This window comes from Tachysurus vachellii, chromosome 22 (assembly GCF_030014155.1).
Source record: "Tachysurus vachellii isolate PV-2020 chromosome 22, HZAU_Pvac_v1, whole genome shotgun sequence".
In the NCBI taxonomy this organism is placed as follows: domain Eukaryota; kingdom Metazoa; phylum Chordata; class Actinopteri; order Siluriformes; family Bagridae; genus Tachysurus; species Tachysurus vachellii.
This window is the reverse complement of record NC_083481.1, coordinates 10,544,645-10,558,933: the sequence shown is the minus strand read 5'-3', so window position 1 is coordinate 10,558,933 and position 14,289 is coordinate 10,544,645. Positions and strand designations below refer to the sequence as shown.

At 35.5% G+C, this 14,289-nt stretch overlaps 1 protein-coding gene across 1 annotated transcript in view; it reads right to left on the bottom strand.

Moving 5' to 3' along the window:
• The window catches only part of LOC132837831 (fer-1-like protein 4), a 29,237-nt gene extending 16,314 nt beyond the window's left edge, over positions 1-12,923 (bottom strand). The window contains exons 1-26 of the mRNA XM_060857724.1: positions 12,617-12,923; positions 12,310-12,365; positions 10,766-10,854; positions 10,431-10,530; positions 10,185-10,279; positions 10,000-10,041; positions 9,745-9,912; positions 9,033-9,093; positions 8,397-8,528; positions 8,238-8,300; positions 8,063-8,147; positions 7,599-7,761; positions 7,257-7,440; positions 6,546-6,732; positions 5,864-6,142; positions 5,062-5,165; positions 4,465-4,573; positions 3,307-3,496; positions 1,904-2,024; positions 1,701-1,801; positions 1,525-1,612; positions 1,318-1,434; positions 1,048-1,200; positions 719-902; positions 404-528; positions 4-138 (exon numbers count right to left, since the gene is read on the bottom strand). Of these exons, the coding sequence (XP_060713707.1) occupies positions 4-138; positions 404-528; positions 719-902; positions 1,048-1,200; positions 1,318-1,434; positions 1,525-1,612; positions 1,701-1,801; positions 1,904-2,024; positions 3,307-3,496; positions 4,465-4,573; positions 5,062-5,165; positions 5,864-6,142; positions 6,546-6,732; positions 7,257-7,440; positions 7,599-7,761; positions 8,063-8,147; positions 8,238-8,300; positions 8,397-8,528; positions 9,033-9,093; positions 9,745-9,912; positions 10,000-10,041; positions 10,185-10,279; positions 10,431-10,530; positions 10,766-10,854; positions 12,310-12,365; positions 12,617-12,695 (3,210 nt within the window). The 5' untranslated portion in view covers positions 12,696-12,923. The remainder of the gene's footprint in view (positions 1-3; positions 139-403; positions 529-718; positions 903-1,047; positions 1,201-1,317; positions 1,435-1,524; positions 1,613-1,700; positions 1,802-1,903; positions 2,025-3,306; positions 3,497-4,464; positions 4,574-5,061; positions 5,166-5,863; positions 6,143-6,545; positions 6,733-7,256; positions 7,441-7,598; positions 7,762-8,062; positions 8,148-8,237; positions 8,301-8,396; positions 8,529-9,032; positions 9,094-9,744; positions 9,913-9,999; positions 10,042-10,184; positions 10,280-10,430; positions 10,531-10,765; positions 10,855-12,309; positions 12,366-12,616) is intronic.
• Positions 12,924-14,289: the final 1,366 nt, after the last annotated feature.

Genomic DNA, 14,289 nt, shown 5'->3' with positions numbered 1-14,289 from the left:
CACTAGTTTGTTATAGTCGTAGATATTTATGATAATCACAGGGGGATCATCTCTGAAGTCATCTTTATTGCCTTCCATGAGGATTTGATCATACAGCAGCAACTCACACCAGGTCGGGGACAGAGTGTCCTCCATTATCTGCAATACACATGCACAGTGTGCTCAGCAATAAAAATATTTAAAATGTCATTCAAGTTTATGTATAATATATTCTTAGGAATTATTTCATAATTGTACAACATACAAACTATGTTACTAACAAACTACATGATATTACATCTACTAATACGATCTAAGAGTCTACATATGAGAAGAATAAATGAAAATGGAAAAACATTTATAGATTCTAAAGATATAGACCGCAATTGTTGTATAAAAGCTGTATAAACTGTGTTCAACACACCTGTGTAACTTGACACTGTGTGGAGAACACAACCTTAATGTATGGGTCTGAGAGGCCATCATCATCTGCAGCAATGATGCCACGTGCTTGGTAAATGTGGGCACGGAGCTGGAAATAACGACTGTCTGGAGAAACCACACACAGCTCATATGGAAGTGATAAGAACCACATTATGAAAAAAGCACTTGATAATTAGTTTCTAAAGGAAAATTAGATAATTAGATAACTATCATAATTAGTAAGCCATAACTAACATTCCTAGTTTACTGCAAATGGTAATTTTAAGAAATCATATTTACAAAACAACATACTTACCATCCACAGCTAATTTAGTGGGAGGCATATTTGGGGGTATTGGGGTCCCAAAAGTTGCTGCCTCATATATTGGCCTGAATTCAGAAGGCAGGGTTGTGACACAGTTTTTTGAATACTTGGTGATCCCAAGCCACATGTAGACTTCAAGTTTTGCAAAGATCTCACCCAGTGGTCCTCCAGGGGTCTAGAGATTGGTATTGAAAAACGTTTTAAGATAAACTCTGCTGCTTACAATTTTATTATTATGCTATAGAAGTAAGCTTTGCAGTGGTATACTTTGCGTCTGATTATGACTTTACTATCTTTGAAACAGAATAACATTAAAATACCTTCATGTAAATAGATGTGATTTTGCCACAGTTTTTGCCTTTCTCTTCCTCCACCAAAGAGAAAAGGATAGAATGTGATGGGATCCGGGCATATGCTATCCTCTTCCCTCCACTCATCATCCAGAGGAACACATCGGGTAGAGTGCTCTGGGGCTGATAAATAAAAGATAAGCAATAAATAAAATCAGGACACACAAAGTAATCAGTTATGTGTAAATACACACACAGTATGGCATGCAAAAATATTGACAGTCTCAGGGGCACAATCACCTCTTTGGCCAGGAAGTGTATTCTCTTTATAATGCGTCTGACGTCAGCCAGCTTCTCTCGGACTGTACGTCTTGTCACCCTCCTTTGCACTCTTAGAGCCTGCTTGGCCAGAATTATCTACCAAAAGTAAGATACAAATAAATAGGCAAAATCTAAAAAAAAATAAATAAAATGTAGAAATAGAGAATGTTATGCAATTTTTCTCACTATGTTTCTCTTAATGAAGCTTGTGCGACACTTGTCAAGATTGTTTGGCCGAGACTGCCGTTTCCTGTCCAAGCTTGCACAGTATTGTCTGAAAATCAGAAAGAAGCACAGTGTGCATTATGTGCAGTGAAAATGTTTTAATGAGAGAAAAAATTTAATTGAAAGCAGAGGCCTACTTGCAAGTGGACACAAACTCCAACATGAGTTCTACCATGCGCTCCTTAGCATTACTTCTTGGTCTTTTTAACAGCATCTCTACCTCATCAAGGCCAAATTCCTAAAAATGCCACCAAAGTAACATTATAAAAAAAAATGGTATTTAAATCAGTAATTGTTTAGAAAACTGGGAATTTACAAGTGAATAAAATACTGAACATGCCAGTCTTTCAGCCATCTTGCACAGCCAGTTGCAGTTGTGGTAACGAAAAGTGTGGTCCTCAAAATAGTTCCATACATAGAGGCATGGTTTCTCACGAAGCAGGGGAATACAGCGGAATGACCTGCAAAATCAGAATAGTTCAAGAAGTAACACCATTATCAGGATAGCAGATAATACATCATGCAGAGATATACGACTAAAGAAATTAAGTGATATTACTGATACAGCCATCCCTTCAACCCCAGACCTTCATACTAAATTATTACAGTTTTGCTGATAATTACCATTTTATTCCACCATTCCTTAATGCCAGGGGTGGTGAGAGTCACCTAGGTAATGTGTGCTATAATGTCAGGTAAAATGTATGAAAAAGTGTATGTTGACCACTGCACTCACACAGCAGCCACGAAAAAGTGCTATTGAGACAAATAGCACAGAAAGGATGGCTAGAGGACAGCATGTATATATACAATGGTATTTATAGAAAATACAATTAAATACTGTACACAATAAACTACCAGGTCATTCTCATTACCAGTGATGTTCAGAAAGTAGGGTGAAAGAACAAATAGAATAGAAATAGAAAAAATATATAAAAATAGAAGAACAAAGCATTTTATTATTTGAGAAATAAAAAGACATAATGAAATATTATTGCACTGCTCTCAGCACCACTCTAACATATTGACAGGTAGTTTTGTTTCATAAGGCAGTAAAATAATGCTGCCCTGAACTGATTAAACCACAGGACATAACAAAACATGGCCTATAATTTGTGTTGCAGCCGCTAAACCGACCCACAGAAACAGAGCTGTAGCACTGCAGATAGCATGTGTTATCTATAAAAGTAAAAATAAACATGATGACACCCAGATGTGGTCAAACTAATTATTGAAATAATTGTATAATTATTTATTTAAGTAGTAGATAGCAGTAGTCTAGAAGTAGTAGAAGTAGCAGAAATGACACAATAAATACAAAAATGTTCCATTTTCTATTCTGCTCTATTTTTCTTTTTTCTTTAAAATAAACCAATTTTTTTTTGCCATTTTTGCAAATTATATGGCAATTATTTAATTATACTAAAAAAATAACAGTTATTTTGACTTACATATTCAAGCACCATAATGTACTGCTCAAGTGAAACAGAACAAGGCTAAATAGCAAAAGCACCAAACCAATAGGAAAGAACCAAAGAACTATTTGGTTTGCAAGTAACTAGACTATTAACTAGACTATTAAACTCATCCATACTGATAGACAAAAACCAACACTCTAGATTTAGGAGAGTTCAGTAAAATAACTGTCATGCCAAACAAAAGATTTTAGAGACACAGCGTTTTTGGTGTATTTTAGTTTCTTATTTGGGTTTAAAAGAGTTTTGAGGAGGGATGCTGTATTACCCATCATATTCAGTGGCCTGTGTTCTCCTGGGTTCTGTAACTGACTGGTCCCGAGAGCCCAGCACAGGCAGTTCTTGTCTCTCCAGCTCATCATCTGACTCTAACAGAGGCTGTCTGTCCTCTGCCACATCCTCTTGGCCACTGCTCTTCTCACTCTTTACTACCACATCTGATGTTTTGCCATAGTTTCCTAGAAAAGTGGAAAAAAGCATATAATCTTGCTCAACCCAACTGAACATCTTTGGGATGAAATGGAATTAGACTACTGAGTGTGGGTGAAGGGATGTCTCCTATTCAGATAAATTCCTTCACCCACACTCAAATGTCTATGGGAAAGCACCATCCCCTTGCCACCAGTGCCCCTGGCTTACTCATTAGGAATATATTTTATATTTAATAATTATATCTGGAAAATGTATATAAATTTATATTCATATCTATATATTTTTGTAAAGGTGCTTTGTGATAATGTCCACTGATAAAATTGCTATACAATTAAAATTTAAATGATTTAAAAAGCAAAGGTGATGGTCAGGTGTCGACTAAATTTTGGTTATAGAATTTAACACAATATTAGATGCAGCCAAATCAAGTATTTGGTACATTTGATATATTGTTACAAAGCTAGAATGCACTAGAAAGTTCAAGAACACTAAAGGAACAGAAGACTAAAGTAAACAACTGTAGTAGATAACAGAATATTTTTTCCCTGGTGAAGTAATAACCCCAAATCCACAGTTAAAGAGATCAAGAACAAGTTTGAGAAGGTAGGCATAGGCTGTGTAAAGGTCAAAGCTTTACTATGAATATGTATTATCATTGGCATTATTATCTGCTCGGATTCAACCAAATGCTTCACAACTCATTGGACTGAGCTTCACAATGCAGATGACCTGAAGCGCACTATGATAACGTCCCAAGACTTTTTAAAAGTAAAGTAGTGGAATGTTCTGCAATGGCCAAATCAATCACTTGAATTCAACTAAGAATTATTTCATTACTCAAGTCAAAAGGGTAGGCAAAATGCTTCAAGAACAAGCAGGAACCCAAGATGGATGCTGTAACAGCATGGCAGAGCATCACCAGAGCGAATCTCTGGTAATGTCTGTGGTTACCAAATTTCAAGCAATTGACAGTGTTTAAATGATTTAGACATACCTATAGATAGCTCAAAGGTTACATATCTTGAGCCAATGGATGGATCTATCATGGTCACCTCAAAGAATGATGCAAACAGCAAGAATTCTTCTTTTTCCCCGGTGAAGTTCTGCAAAGTTAAGTTAAGCATTAGGACACATCTACTTGAAAATAAATAGAAATACACTGACATGCCACTTTAACAGGAACACCGGTACACATGCTCATTCATGCAATCATTCAATCAGTGGCAGATCATGCAACCCTCTGTGGCCTCAGATTCTTTCTCTGATATGCATCCTGAGATTCTTTTTTGCTCACAATGGTTGTAAAAGATCAGCTCAAATGAGTCTGGCTATTCTCCTCTGTTCTATAAGGTGTTTCTGCCCACATAACTGGCCACATTCTGCCCATTCCATCACTATCACTGAGATTTCTTTGATTTTGTTCCTCATTTAGATGACTTATAAGAATCTTGACCTGTATCAGATTTTATGCATTTAATACCACATGACTGGCATATTCAAATCTGCATGGATTAGCAGGACTACAGGTGTTAAAGTTTTTATTAAAGAGAATGGTGAGTTCTAAATATAAAACATACAAAACATTTCTGACCTCAGGTAGAGGATGAATCTCCTCCACTTCAACAGTGACAGCTGCTGGAACTTCAGATGAGGATTCCTCCTGCTCCTCAGAAGGACCACTGCGACCCTGTATGCCTAAACATTATGATAAGATAGGATCATTTTTAAAATCCAGTTATAAATATGTGTTTGAAACACAGACAAGAAGCAAAATAGATTGTATAAACGCTGCTTTCACAGAATCATTCATCTAAGCACACCATGAATAAATCCAGTTTGCAGAAACACCTTTGGTTTCTCTGATTACAGCTTTGTGTCTTCTTGGGTAATTCTGTACAAGCATTTGTGCACCTAAGTTTGTGCAGCTTCTCCCATTTTTCCTGGTAGACCCCTCTAGCTCAATCAGACTGGATGCTCAGCATCTGTGAACTCTCTACAGTTATTCTATGGTACTCTACCCAAAGCCATTCTGGTATTTTCTCGGTTGCATGGTCATTATTGACATTTACAGACAAACCTTAACCTTTTGAAGGCACACTCTGTATTTCTTTGCACTCATACTTCTCTCTGATGAGTACCTCCAAAGCATGATTCTGCCACCACCATGCTTCATGGTAGGAATGGCATTATCATTTGAAGAGCAGGACCTAGTTTCTGACCCAGACATAGCGCTTGAAGTTTGGCACAAAAGTACAAATCTGTCTCATTAAACCAGAAAATCATTATGGATTATTGTGGGTTTTTTTAATAATAAATAGATTTAGAATCCATTACCTGAAGGAAGTAATTAAATAAATTAACTTGAATTAAATTTACTTGTCTTTTGTCTTTACCATCATTGTCTTTTATCTTCTTTTCTTTGGTCTTCTTGCTTTTCCGCTTAAGTGTAAGTTTGCTCAGAGCACTCTTGACATTGGCAGTGGCTTTGCTCTCCACTACAGCAGCAGCAGGTGATGAGTAAACCTCCACTGTCAGAGATAGCAGCACTCTCCCACGGTAGAATATGCCCTCACTCAGGCCCTCATTCAGGTCACGATGGATGTCACGCAGTGTGGAGTTTTGAGGTGATCCATATAGGTTGATCCATGATGGACCAAACGTTGGATTAAACCCTACAACATAGTCACAGAGAAGCCTGATCAGGAAAGGAAAAAAGGTTTAAAAAAAAAAAAAATTTAAGAAAATTCAATGCTAAACATTAAGCTATAAGATTTTTTTTTTTTTAAAGTAACATACTTTAGGACTCCAGTTTTCAAAATGAATTGAAATTCTTGTGTAAATAATTTGATTCCATGAAGATGTGGATTTGTAAGCATAATACCATAAAATACAGAAATACAGTCAAATATAGTATAAATTCAGTAAAAATAAGGTGGAGAAAGAATTTTAAAAGGTTATAGCAGACTGAAAAGTTAAAAATATCAGGGGAGAATGAACCAAAGAAAGGTAAAGAGGTAGTAGGATATTGGTGGACACAGAACTGCAGCAATACAGAAAGAAAATGGCAGACATTACCATTTCTGTTGGGGTTAGAGATTTGCTGCAGGTCAAGGAAATGTGTGGCCACAGCTACATCACCAATGTTGGCATCATCAAGGATCTGAATTTTGATCCGTCGAGCAAGGGGAGGAAACTGCTCGATGAAGGAGATCTGCTCATTCCACACCGGTGAATTGTTGTTACTGTCCACTGATGTCTCTCCCTAAGAACAACATCCTCCACTTAATCCAACTACTATCAATCACAGAACTAGGGTAGGTAAATTACTGGTAATTTATATATTTTATTAAATTATGTTTATTAGATAGCTAATATGGGTTCATTAAGTTTTTCTATAGTATTATTATTGAAACTCTTCAGTTGTTCCAAATACATTACTAATTGCTGTATATGATGTTAATAAGGAAACATGTAGACAGCAAATATGTGCACCACAGCCCATTTAACAAACAGACCTGTTGTTAGGGTAGGTGTGTGTGCATGTTCGTGTGTGTGTGTGTGTGTGTTTGCAGTAAAGAATAGTGGACAGCCATGACACACAGGTGTGCTTGTGTGTGCATTATAAAATCAAAATTATAATTGGTTCCAGTTAATCTTCATGGTTAAGAAAACTATGGAAAAACTACTCTTATAGAAAGAATTTACATTTTGAGAATTGAGCGTACAGCACATCTGATTACATTAATACTTGATAAACAGTAAAAAGGAGTGTCATAAGGGAAGCACCTGCTGGCCAGCGAAAGTGACCTGCACATAAGGGTCAATGAAGACTTTTTTATCACCCATCATTTTGGAGAAGCTGCCCATAAAACCAGCATTCATGCTGGGTAGGTCCTCAGCGCTGTAGATCCTCAGCAGGAACTTGGCCCATGGACGTTCTGCTGGCATCCGCTTAGGAAGCAATAGGTTCCTGTGTAAAGGAAAACCCAATTACAACCCTTTGCATAAGAATAAAGCAGGCAAAATTTAGAATAATTTTTAATAGGAGTTATAATTAGACTGCAATAGTGGTCAATGATAGAAAAGCAAAAAAATGTCACATCAGAGCATGTCTTAGCACTTGCATACTTCTCAATGTCATCATTCTGACTGGTGGCAGGAGGCAGGCTGGCAATTCCCATAGGGTCCCCCTTCATCATAACACTCAGTGTGCACTTCACATAGCCCTTTATCCCTGAGTGTGTGTCTTTAGGGTCTGTGATTGGAGCCCATTTGTGGTAGAAACGATGGTCTGGAGGAAAATAATAAGAGAGAGAAGAACTATGAACTTGTTTGATGACTAATAATTACAGTTATCATGCTATTCGCTATAGAGTCCTGTAATTAGCTGACACATGTGATGAGCTAATGACCAACATTAAAGTGGGCACCATACTGTTATCTTTGTACAAATGTCATAGATTTTAGTGAAAATGGCAAACTACTGACTGAGATACAAGTGTATGTCCTTTTTAGAGTCAATACACGCTATCAACATTTTTTGATATTATACTGATATTTGTTAATAATTCATTTAGAATGTGTCAGCATACCAGGCTGTTGGTAGACTGTGCCGATGTCTATCTTGAAGGAGCCAATGTGGGTCATCAAAAATGCAAGCATCTTTTTGTGGAAAACCTGAAATTTCAAATTAACGGTTTACTTGAGTATCTACTATGACAATAGAACTTGATTACAATGTATATCTTTACACTATAGCCTACTTACAGAAATCTGGATAACTTTATCAAAAAGCACATTTTGGGTCTCATGAAACTCAAACATGAAGTTCTAAAAGACAAAGAACAACATAAACATAAGAAATGATCTGTGCAAAAACTTTTCTATAGCCAGGCCTCCACACTTTAATCTTTAGAAGTCATGTACCTCATTAAAGAATGGACAGTTGGTGGATTTCTGGGTGGCTGTATGTTTCTTCTCATCTCCTACAGTGACGTACACAGCAGGGTTGATGTTTACACCTACCAATTTCTGAGCCTCTATCACATTGATATTCACCTGAAGCATAACATCAGAGTCACAAGAAGATTTTAAAATCTTATCTTAGTATTTGAATTGGCACCAAGTCAAGTAGCTTTTATTGTCATTTCAACCATATATAGCTGTTGCAGTACACAGTGAAATGAGACAACGTTTCTCCAGGACCATGGTGCTACATAAAACAAAGACAGGGCTAAGGACTTATTAAGTAGTCCTAGACACCTAAAGTGAATCTGTGCAACCTGGTGCAAACAGTGCAAGACAAGACAAAAAAACAAAAAGATATTGTATCCAATTCCTTTTCTAAGGGAAAAAAGGCTAGACTTTTAGATTATATCACCATGTGCAAGCAGATGAGACAATATACCATTGTGAATGCTCAGAATTATAACACATTACAGGATACTACATAATTACATTTCTTTTTTTTCTGTGGAGCTGTGGTTGTACTTCACATTTTTAGAAAGTTTACATTACATGTCAGACTTTCTACATGTACTAATGAGATATTCAGGGACTCACCTGGAAAGACTTGACTTTTGGGGCAACAGCAAGTTCATGCTTCGACAATGGTGCACATCGGCTAAAGAAAAAAATATGTGGAAATATAGAAAGCAATATTCCAAGAAGTCAATCAAAGAGAAATATGAGAGTTCTCTTTTAGAACTAGGCTCCGTGTAAGAATTTTTCCCTTTCATAGGTTTAATAACCCCTAAAAAAATAAAAGTGGTTATAAACAACCGGCCAGTCATTGTCTGGAATTTGTTGCATGATGATGCTAAATAACATGATTTATATTTTATCAATCCATGCACATATTCATCTACAGGTTATTTTTCTTGGGTTGCTAATTGGTAATCCCCACCTTAAAAGTTGTTTTGCCTTCAGAATTTTCAGCATGTATACCTTAAATGGCATATTAAATACCTTAAATGGCATTATGCCTTATATATTCCACCATTTGTCTAGAGCCACCAACATATACTGTAGTGCCTTGATATGAGCATTATAATACTGTCCAGCTGTGAATTGTGTATTATTAAATTATTTTAGAACACATTTCTAAATACATTTATAATACTAAAACAATTAACCATCTCTGTTAAAATAAATAAAACTCTTTTTATTTATTTTAACAGAGATGGTTAATTGTTTTAGTATTTTGTAAAAGAAAATGGTAACTAAAAGTGAAATCACTCCAGAACAAATATCAAATACACTATTGATAAAATACCTGAAGATGGGAGTGAATGTCATATTGGAACAATCCATGTCTGAAAAATCATAATCATCATCATAGTCATCTTCATTATCATAATCATCTCCATCATCGTTGTCGGTCTTTACCAAACTGCGGCCAAGTGTCCTGGCTTCTCGATCGAGCTGTTGTGGCCGCAATTTTCTAAAAAAATTACATAATAATTCAAATTTAGTGTGCATGCACATCCATAATTCAGTATGACAAAAAACCATGAATGGCTATACATACCCAGGTTCAAGAAAACCTGTGTTTCTAACCACAAGACCTGCTCTATAAAGAAAAAAGAATGCAAGAAAAAAATCATTAAAATACATCATAAAGACCAAGACCAATGCAATTTTATTGTTTACAGGAAGGGAGGAAGTGATGGATGGATGGATGGATGGATGGATGGATGGATGGATGTCACTCACTCCTCATTATCCTCCAACTTTAAGAAGTCTTCACTGGTCCAGTCCCCAGCTGCACCTTGTACAGGTTGGTACCTCACATCCAACTCCACATATATCTGAAAACAAAAATCATAAATGTACACTATACTAAATTCTGATACTAATGTTTTTCCACTAGTAGACTAGTCTTTTGTATACTGGTAATTAATGAGAGCTGTGTGGGCTAATGGAAGGGTAATAGCTTTGCTTTGCCTGTAAATAACTCACATCAGTCAAGCTGTGGTTGTTGTCTGTTAGAGGCTCTCTCAGGACCAGCCTCCCTGCTGTCACCACATGCTGCAGACTGATCACCAGATTCCCCAGTAGCCTACAAAAGCATGCAAATGCACATAAACATGCACACAGCAAAAGACATGAAACATCATAAAACCACAGACACATACATGATATTGTAACAAATGGCCATATTCGTTAATGTACTGAGAAAAAGTTTGACATCACTATATATATATATATATATATATATATATATATATATATATATATATATATATATATATATATATATATACACTAAAATGGATCTAGAGCTGTTGACTGACCTGTTACTGAACATCTTGCTGCAGTTGTACACACTGATGGAGAGCACTTCATTTTTCACGATTTTCCCATAGTGTGGCCATCTGAAGTGCTAGACAGTCACAGTAAGTAAAATGAGATGTAGCAGCAGTTGTTGTGACAGTCATGGGACAGTCATGACAAATGGGGTCAAGAATCATAGCCAAAGGCTTTTAATCACCACAGTGGCACTTACATCTAACCAATATCCATGTTGGTGCATTATAATATATGGAATGTTATATAATTACAGTTAAATAAGGACAGTTAAATAAAACTGCTAAACATATAAAAAACTTTAACAAAGTGTATTATTGTTGATACTGTGAGGTTTTCTATCATGGGCATGTAACATTATATGGAAGGAATATTTGTAACTGTCAGTTGTGTTTCTTGATAACATAGTCTTAATATATGTATTGTTACTAAATTCCAGAGAGGAAAGAAAGGCTGGTAAGAGATTTTTCTTAAAATATTACTATAGCATACAGCATGTGATAACAGGAACTAGCTTGCCTTTCAGATGTCCCACAGCAATAAGTGTATTTTATAAATAGTTACAAAAAATATGGCATGTTGCTTATTGATCATTATATGTTAATTTCATGTAAGTCGTTGTCAAAGCGCAATGGTGTAGAAAGAATAAATCATTTGGTGAGGTAGAGGAGAAGAATCCACTTCAGGGTGGTAACAGTAATTCTACTTTGAGCCAGGAAGAAAACCAGCAGCAAATATCCCTGCTTTATCATCTAGCTTGTTGTAAATATAAACCGTTAGCTATTTGCTGTTATGTTACATGCTTGATAGCTAGCCAACAAATAAAAATAATCGTGAGGGCTGAGAGAGCAAATTATGCTGTATTTCCACCAACAGAAAATAGCAATTACTATCAACATCTAACAAGGTTTGTAACATACAGAACTTTATCTTTATTTCAGCACTCGTTAACATCTGAGCTTGGAAGTCGAACTAAAATTGTTTTCAACTTGAGTTAAAATTTAACTCCAGGAAGAGAGAGTGATGTAAATATTGCATATTCATTCTTGAGTGCATGCAGGGCGCTGGCCTTTTATTGATATAGGCATGAACTACCCAGAGGCTGCCTTGAGTGACTAAGCCCAGAGGGAGCGGTTTGTGTGAAGAACAGATCCACACCTTTTTCCTGGCAAAAACCAAACACTGAAACTATTAAAAGCAACATAAAAAATGACAGCGGAAAGCCAGTTGTTTTTTCTATTATTTCTAATGTTTTTCATTTTAAGCCTTATTTGGTTATATAAAAGCCCATAACAAAGGTCTTCAAATATGCTGATTTTTTTTTATGTATTATTGGTCTAGAAATAATATGATGGATTAAAAGTGACTTTTTTTTTTAAATCAAGGAGAAACATACACTATATGGCTTCATATTGTAGGATTTTAGAAGAAAAGGCTTTATGCAGTACAAACTCTACTAAGATTCTATTCATACACATTCACATAGAACATTCAATATCAGCTTGAGACCATACAGCAACTTTTTCCTTACCTCATTAAAAATTGCTATATTTTCACACTGGAGAATCTTGGTTTTGTGAGTAAAATCTAGGTAACGAACAACATAATTTTTCTATTAATGATTATACAGAATTATACATGGTAATGATTTAAAATAAATATTTTTCAGCTTTAAATATAAATATGTAATTATTTTTATTTAAATATTTAGGATTTAGGGAAAAAAAGCATCACACAAAAAAAGCCAATGAAATAATCAACCTTGTAATAACAATTAATTACATTTATCTGTACAATCCATAAATCTATGCACATAAGGATACCATTAATCTTCTTACCCCTGAAAGACAATTCCACTTTCCGGTCATATTTTCCAGGCAGGTTTAAAATCTTCTTCAAATGAACAGTAATAGACATTTCAATGACGCAGGTAGTCTTTCATCAGTCCCTGAACATTTTTATCATCCTGTCCTACTAATACATAGCAGTGAATCTATTCTGTTCTTCCAAATGCAAGAACACTCAGGAGAACATTTTCTTTCCTTCTGATTGGTTTGGTTTGATCAGACAGAGTCCTGTAAATATATGAGCTGCTCGGTGTAATAACTAAACACTGTGAAAGTACATAAGACTGAAGCCTGAATGAATTCAGGTCCTCTCAGGTGTGTAGTTTTATGTGTCACTGTTTGCACATGCTAATGTGACAGGTAGGAAGTGACAAATGACAACGTAAGGATCAACACAGAACCCTTTTTTGTGTTATACAGAGAACTTCTAGCAACTGAAAAACGTAAACACATTTGTTTGTTACTCAGAACGAGTTATGCAGGAAAAAAATGTTAAAAAAAAGGGACAATGGCTGACAACTGAGCAAAATTAGTTTATTTCATTTAAAAAAAAAATAAAAAAAATAAAAAAAAAAAAATTAAGGCACAAAGAACTGTAGTCAAAAGCCATGCAGGTGAAAAGTGCATCTGAGTGTCTCAAAGCACACGACAGAGGAAATATCTAAAAGTCAAACTTTCAGTATCTTCAAACATTCAAAACAGCCTCAAGAGAAAGACACTACCAGCAATAAAGGACCTCCTCTAGCAACTGCTATTTCAGGCATCTACCCAACAAGCATTATTAGTATAGTATCTTGTACAAGTCTATATTGTACAACTTTATTGTGTGTAAAATATCTAACAATTTGATTAAGGCATGTAAACGTGCAGACATTTGCATATACAGAGTGGCACTAGTATACTGACTGACTGACAGTGCTGATGTTTCAGTTCTGGTAATTATTTAAGGAAAGTGCAGAACTTAAGCTATACAAACAACTGGTATTTATACACATTTTGCTTTAGGCAGCTAAACAGGGTACTTCTTTAAAAACTGTCAGAATCTATAGTGATTTAGAAGTGCAACAAATGGTTAAAAGTTGGCATTTATATTTGTCAAATGAAAAAAGAAGAGCACTACTACAATAAAAAAAAATTTATAAGCTCTGATTTCACTACACATTGAAAATGGTTGTTAAACATGAAACATTTAACATAAATGCTATAAATGAACTGAAAAGTACATTAATTTTAGGCCAACATCCAAGAGTCCTATCTTTAGGCAACCCTACAGCTATATTACATTCTGAAAGTGACTAACATACTTTATGTTAAATAAGATTAATTTGTCATGCCACAAATGTGACTAATTTAAATTGGTTCTTGAAAATTAAGTACTATATAAAAAATAAATCTACACCACACTGAATTTAGCTGTGAAAACTGACATTAAGCAGGGTATATAAAAATATAGAAATTCCAGCAATACATTCTTGCTCCCTTATGCATTTGTTGAGCAGTTCAGCATGTGGGGAAGGTAGCAACTGCTTTTCACAATGAACATCATAGAAATGTTGAAGCTGCAACTACACATGTATGATATACTGAGCAGTTAACCTATACACTTTAAAGTGTGTCTTGAAGCTGGAATGCTGAAGGCATCTGCATTGAGAAGTCAATGTGGA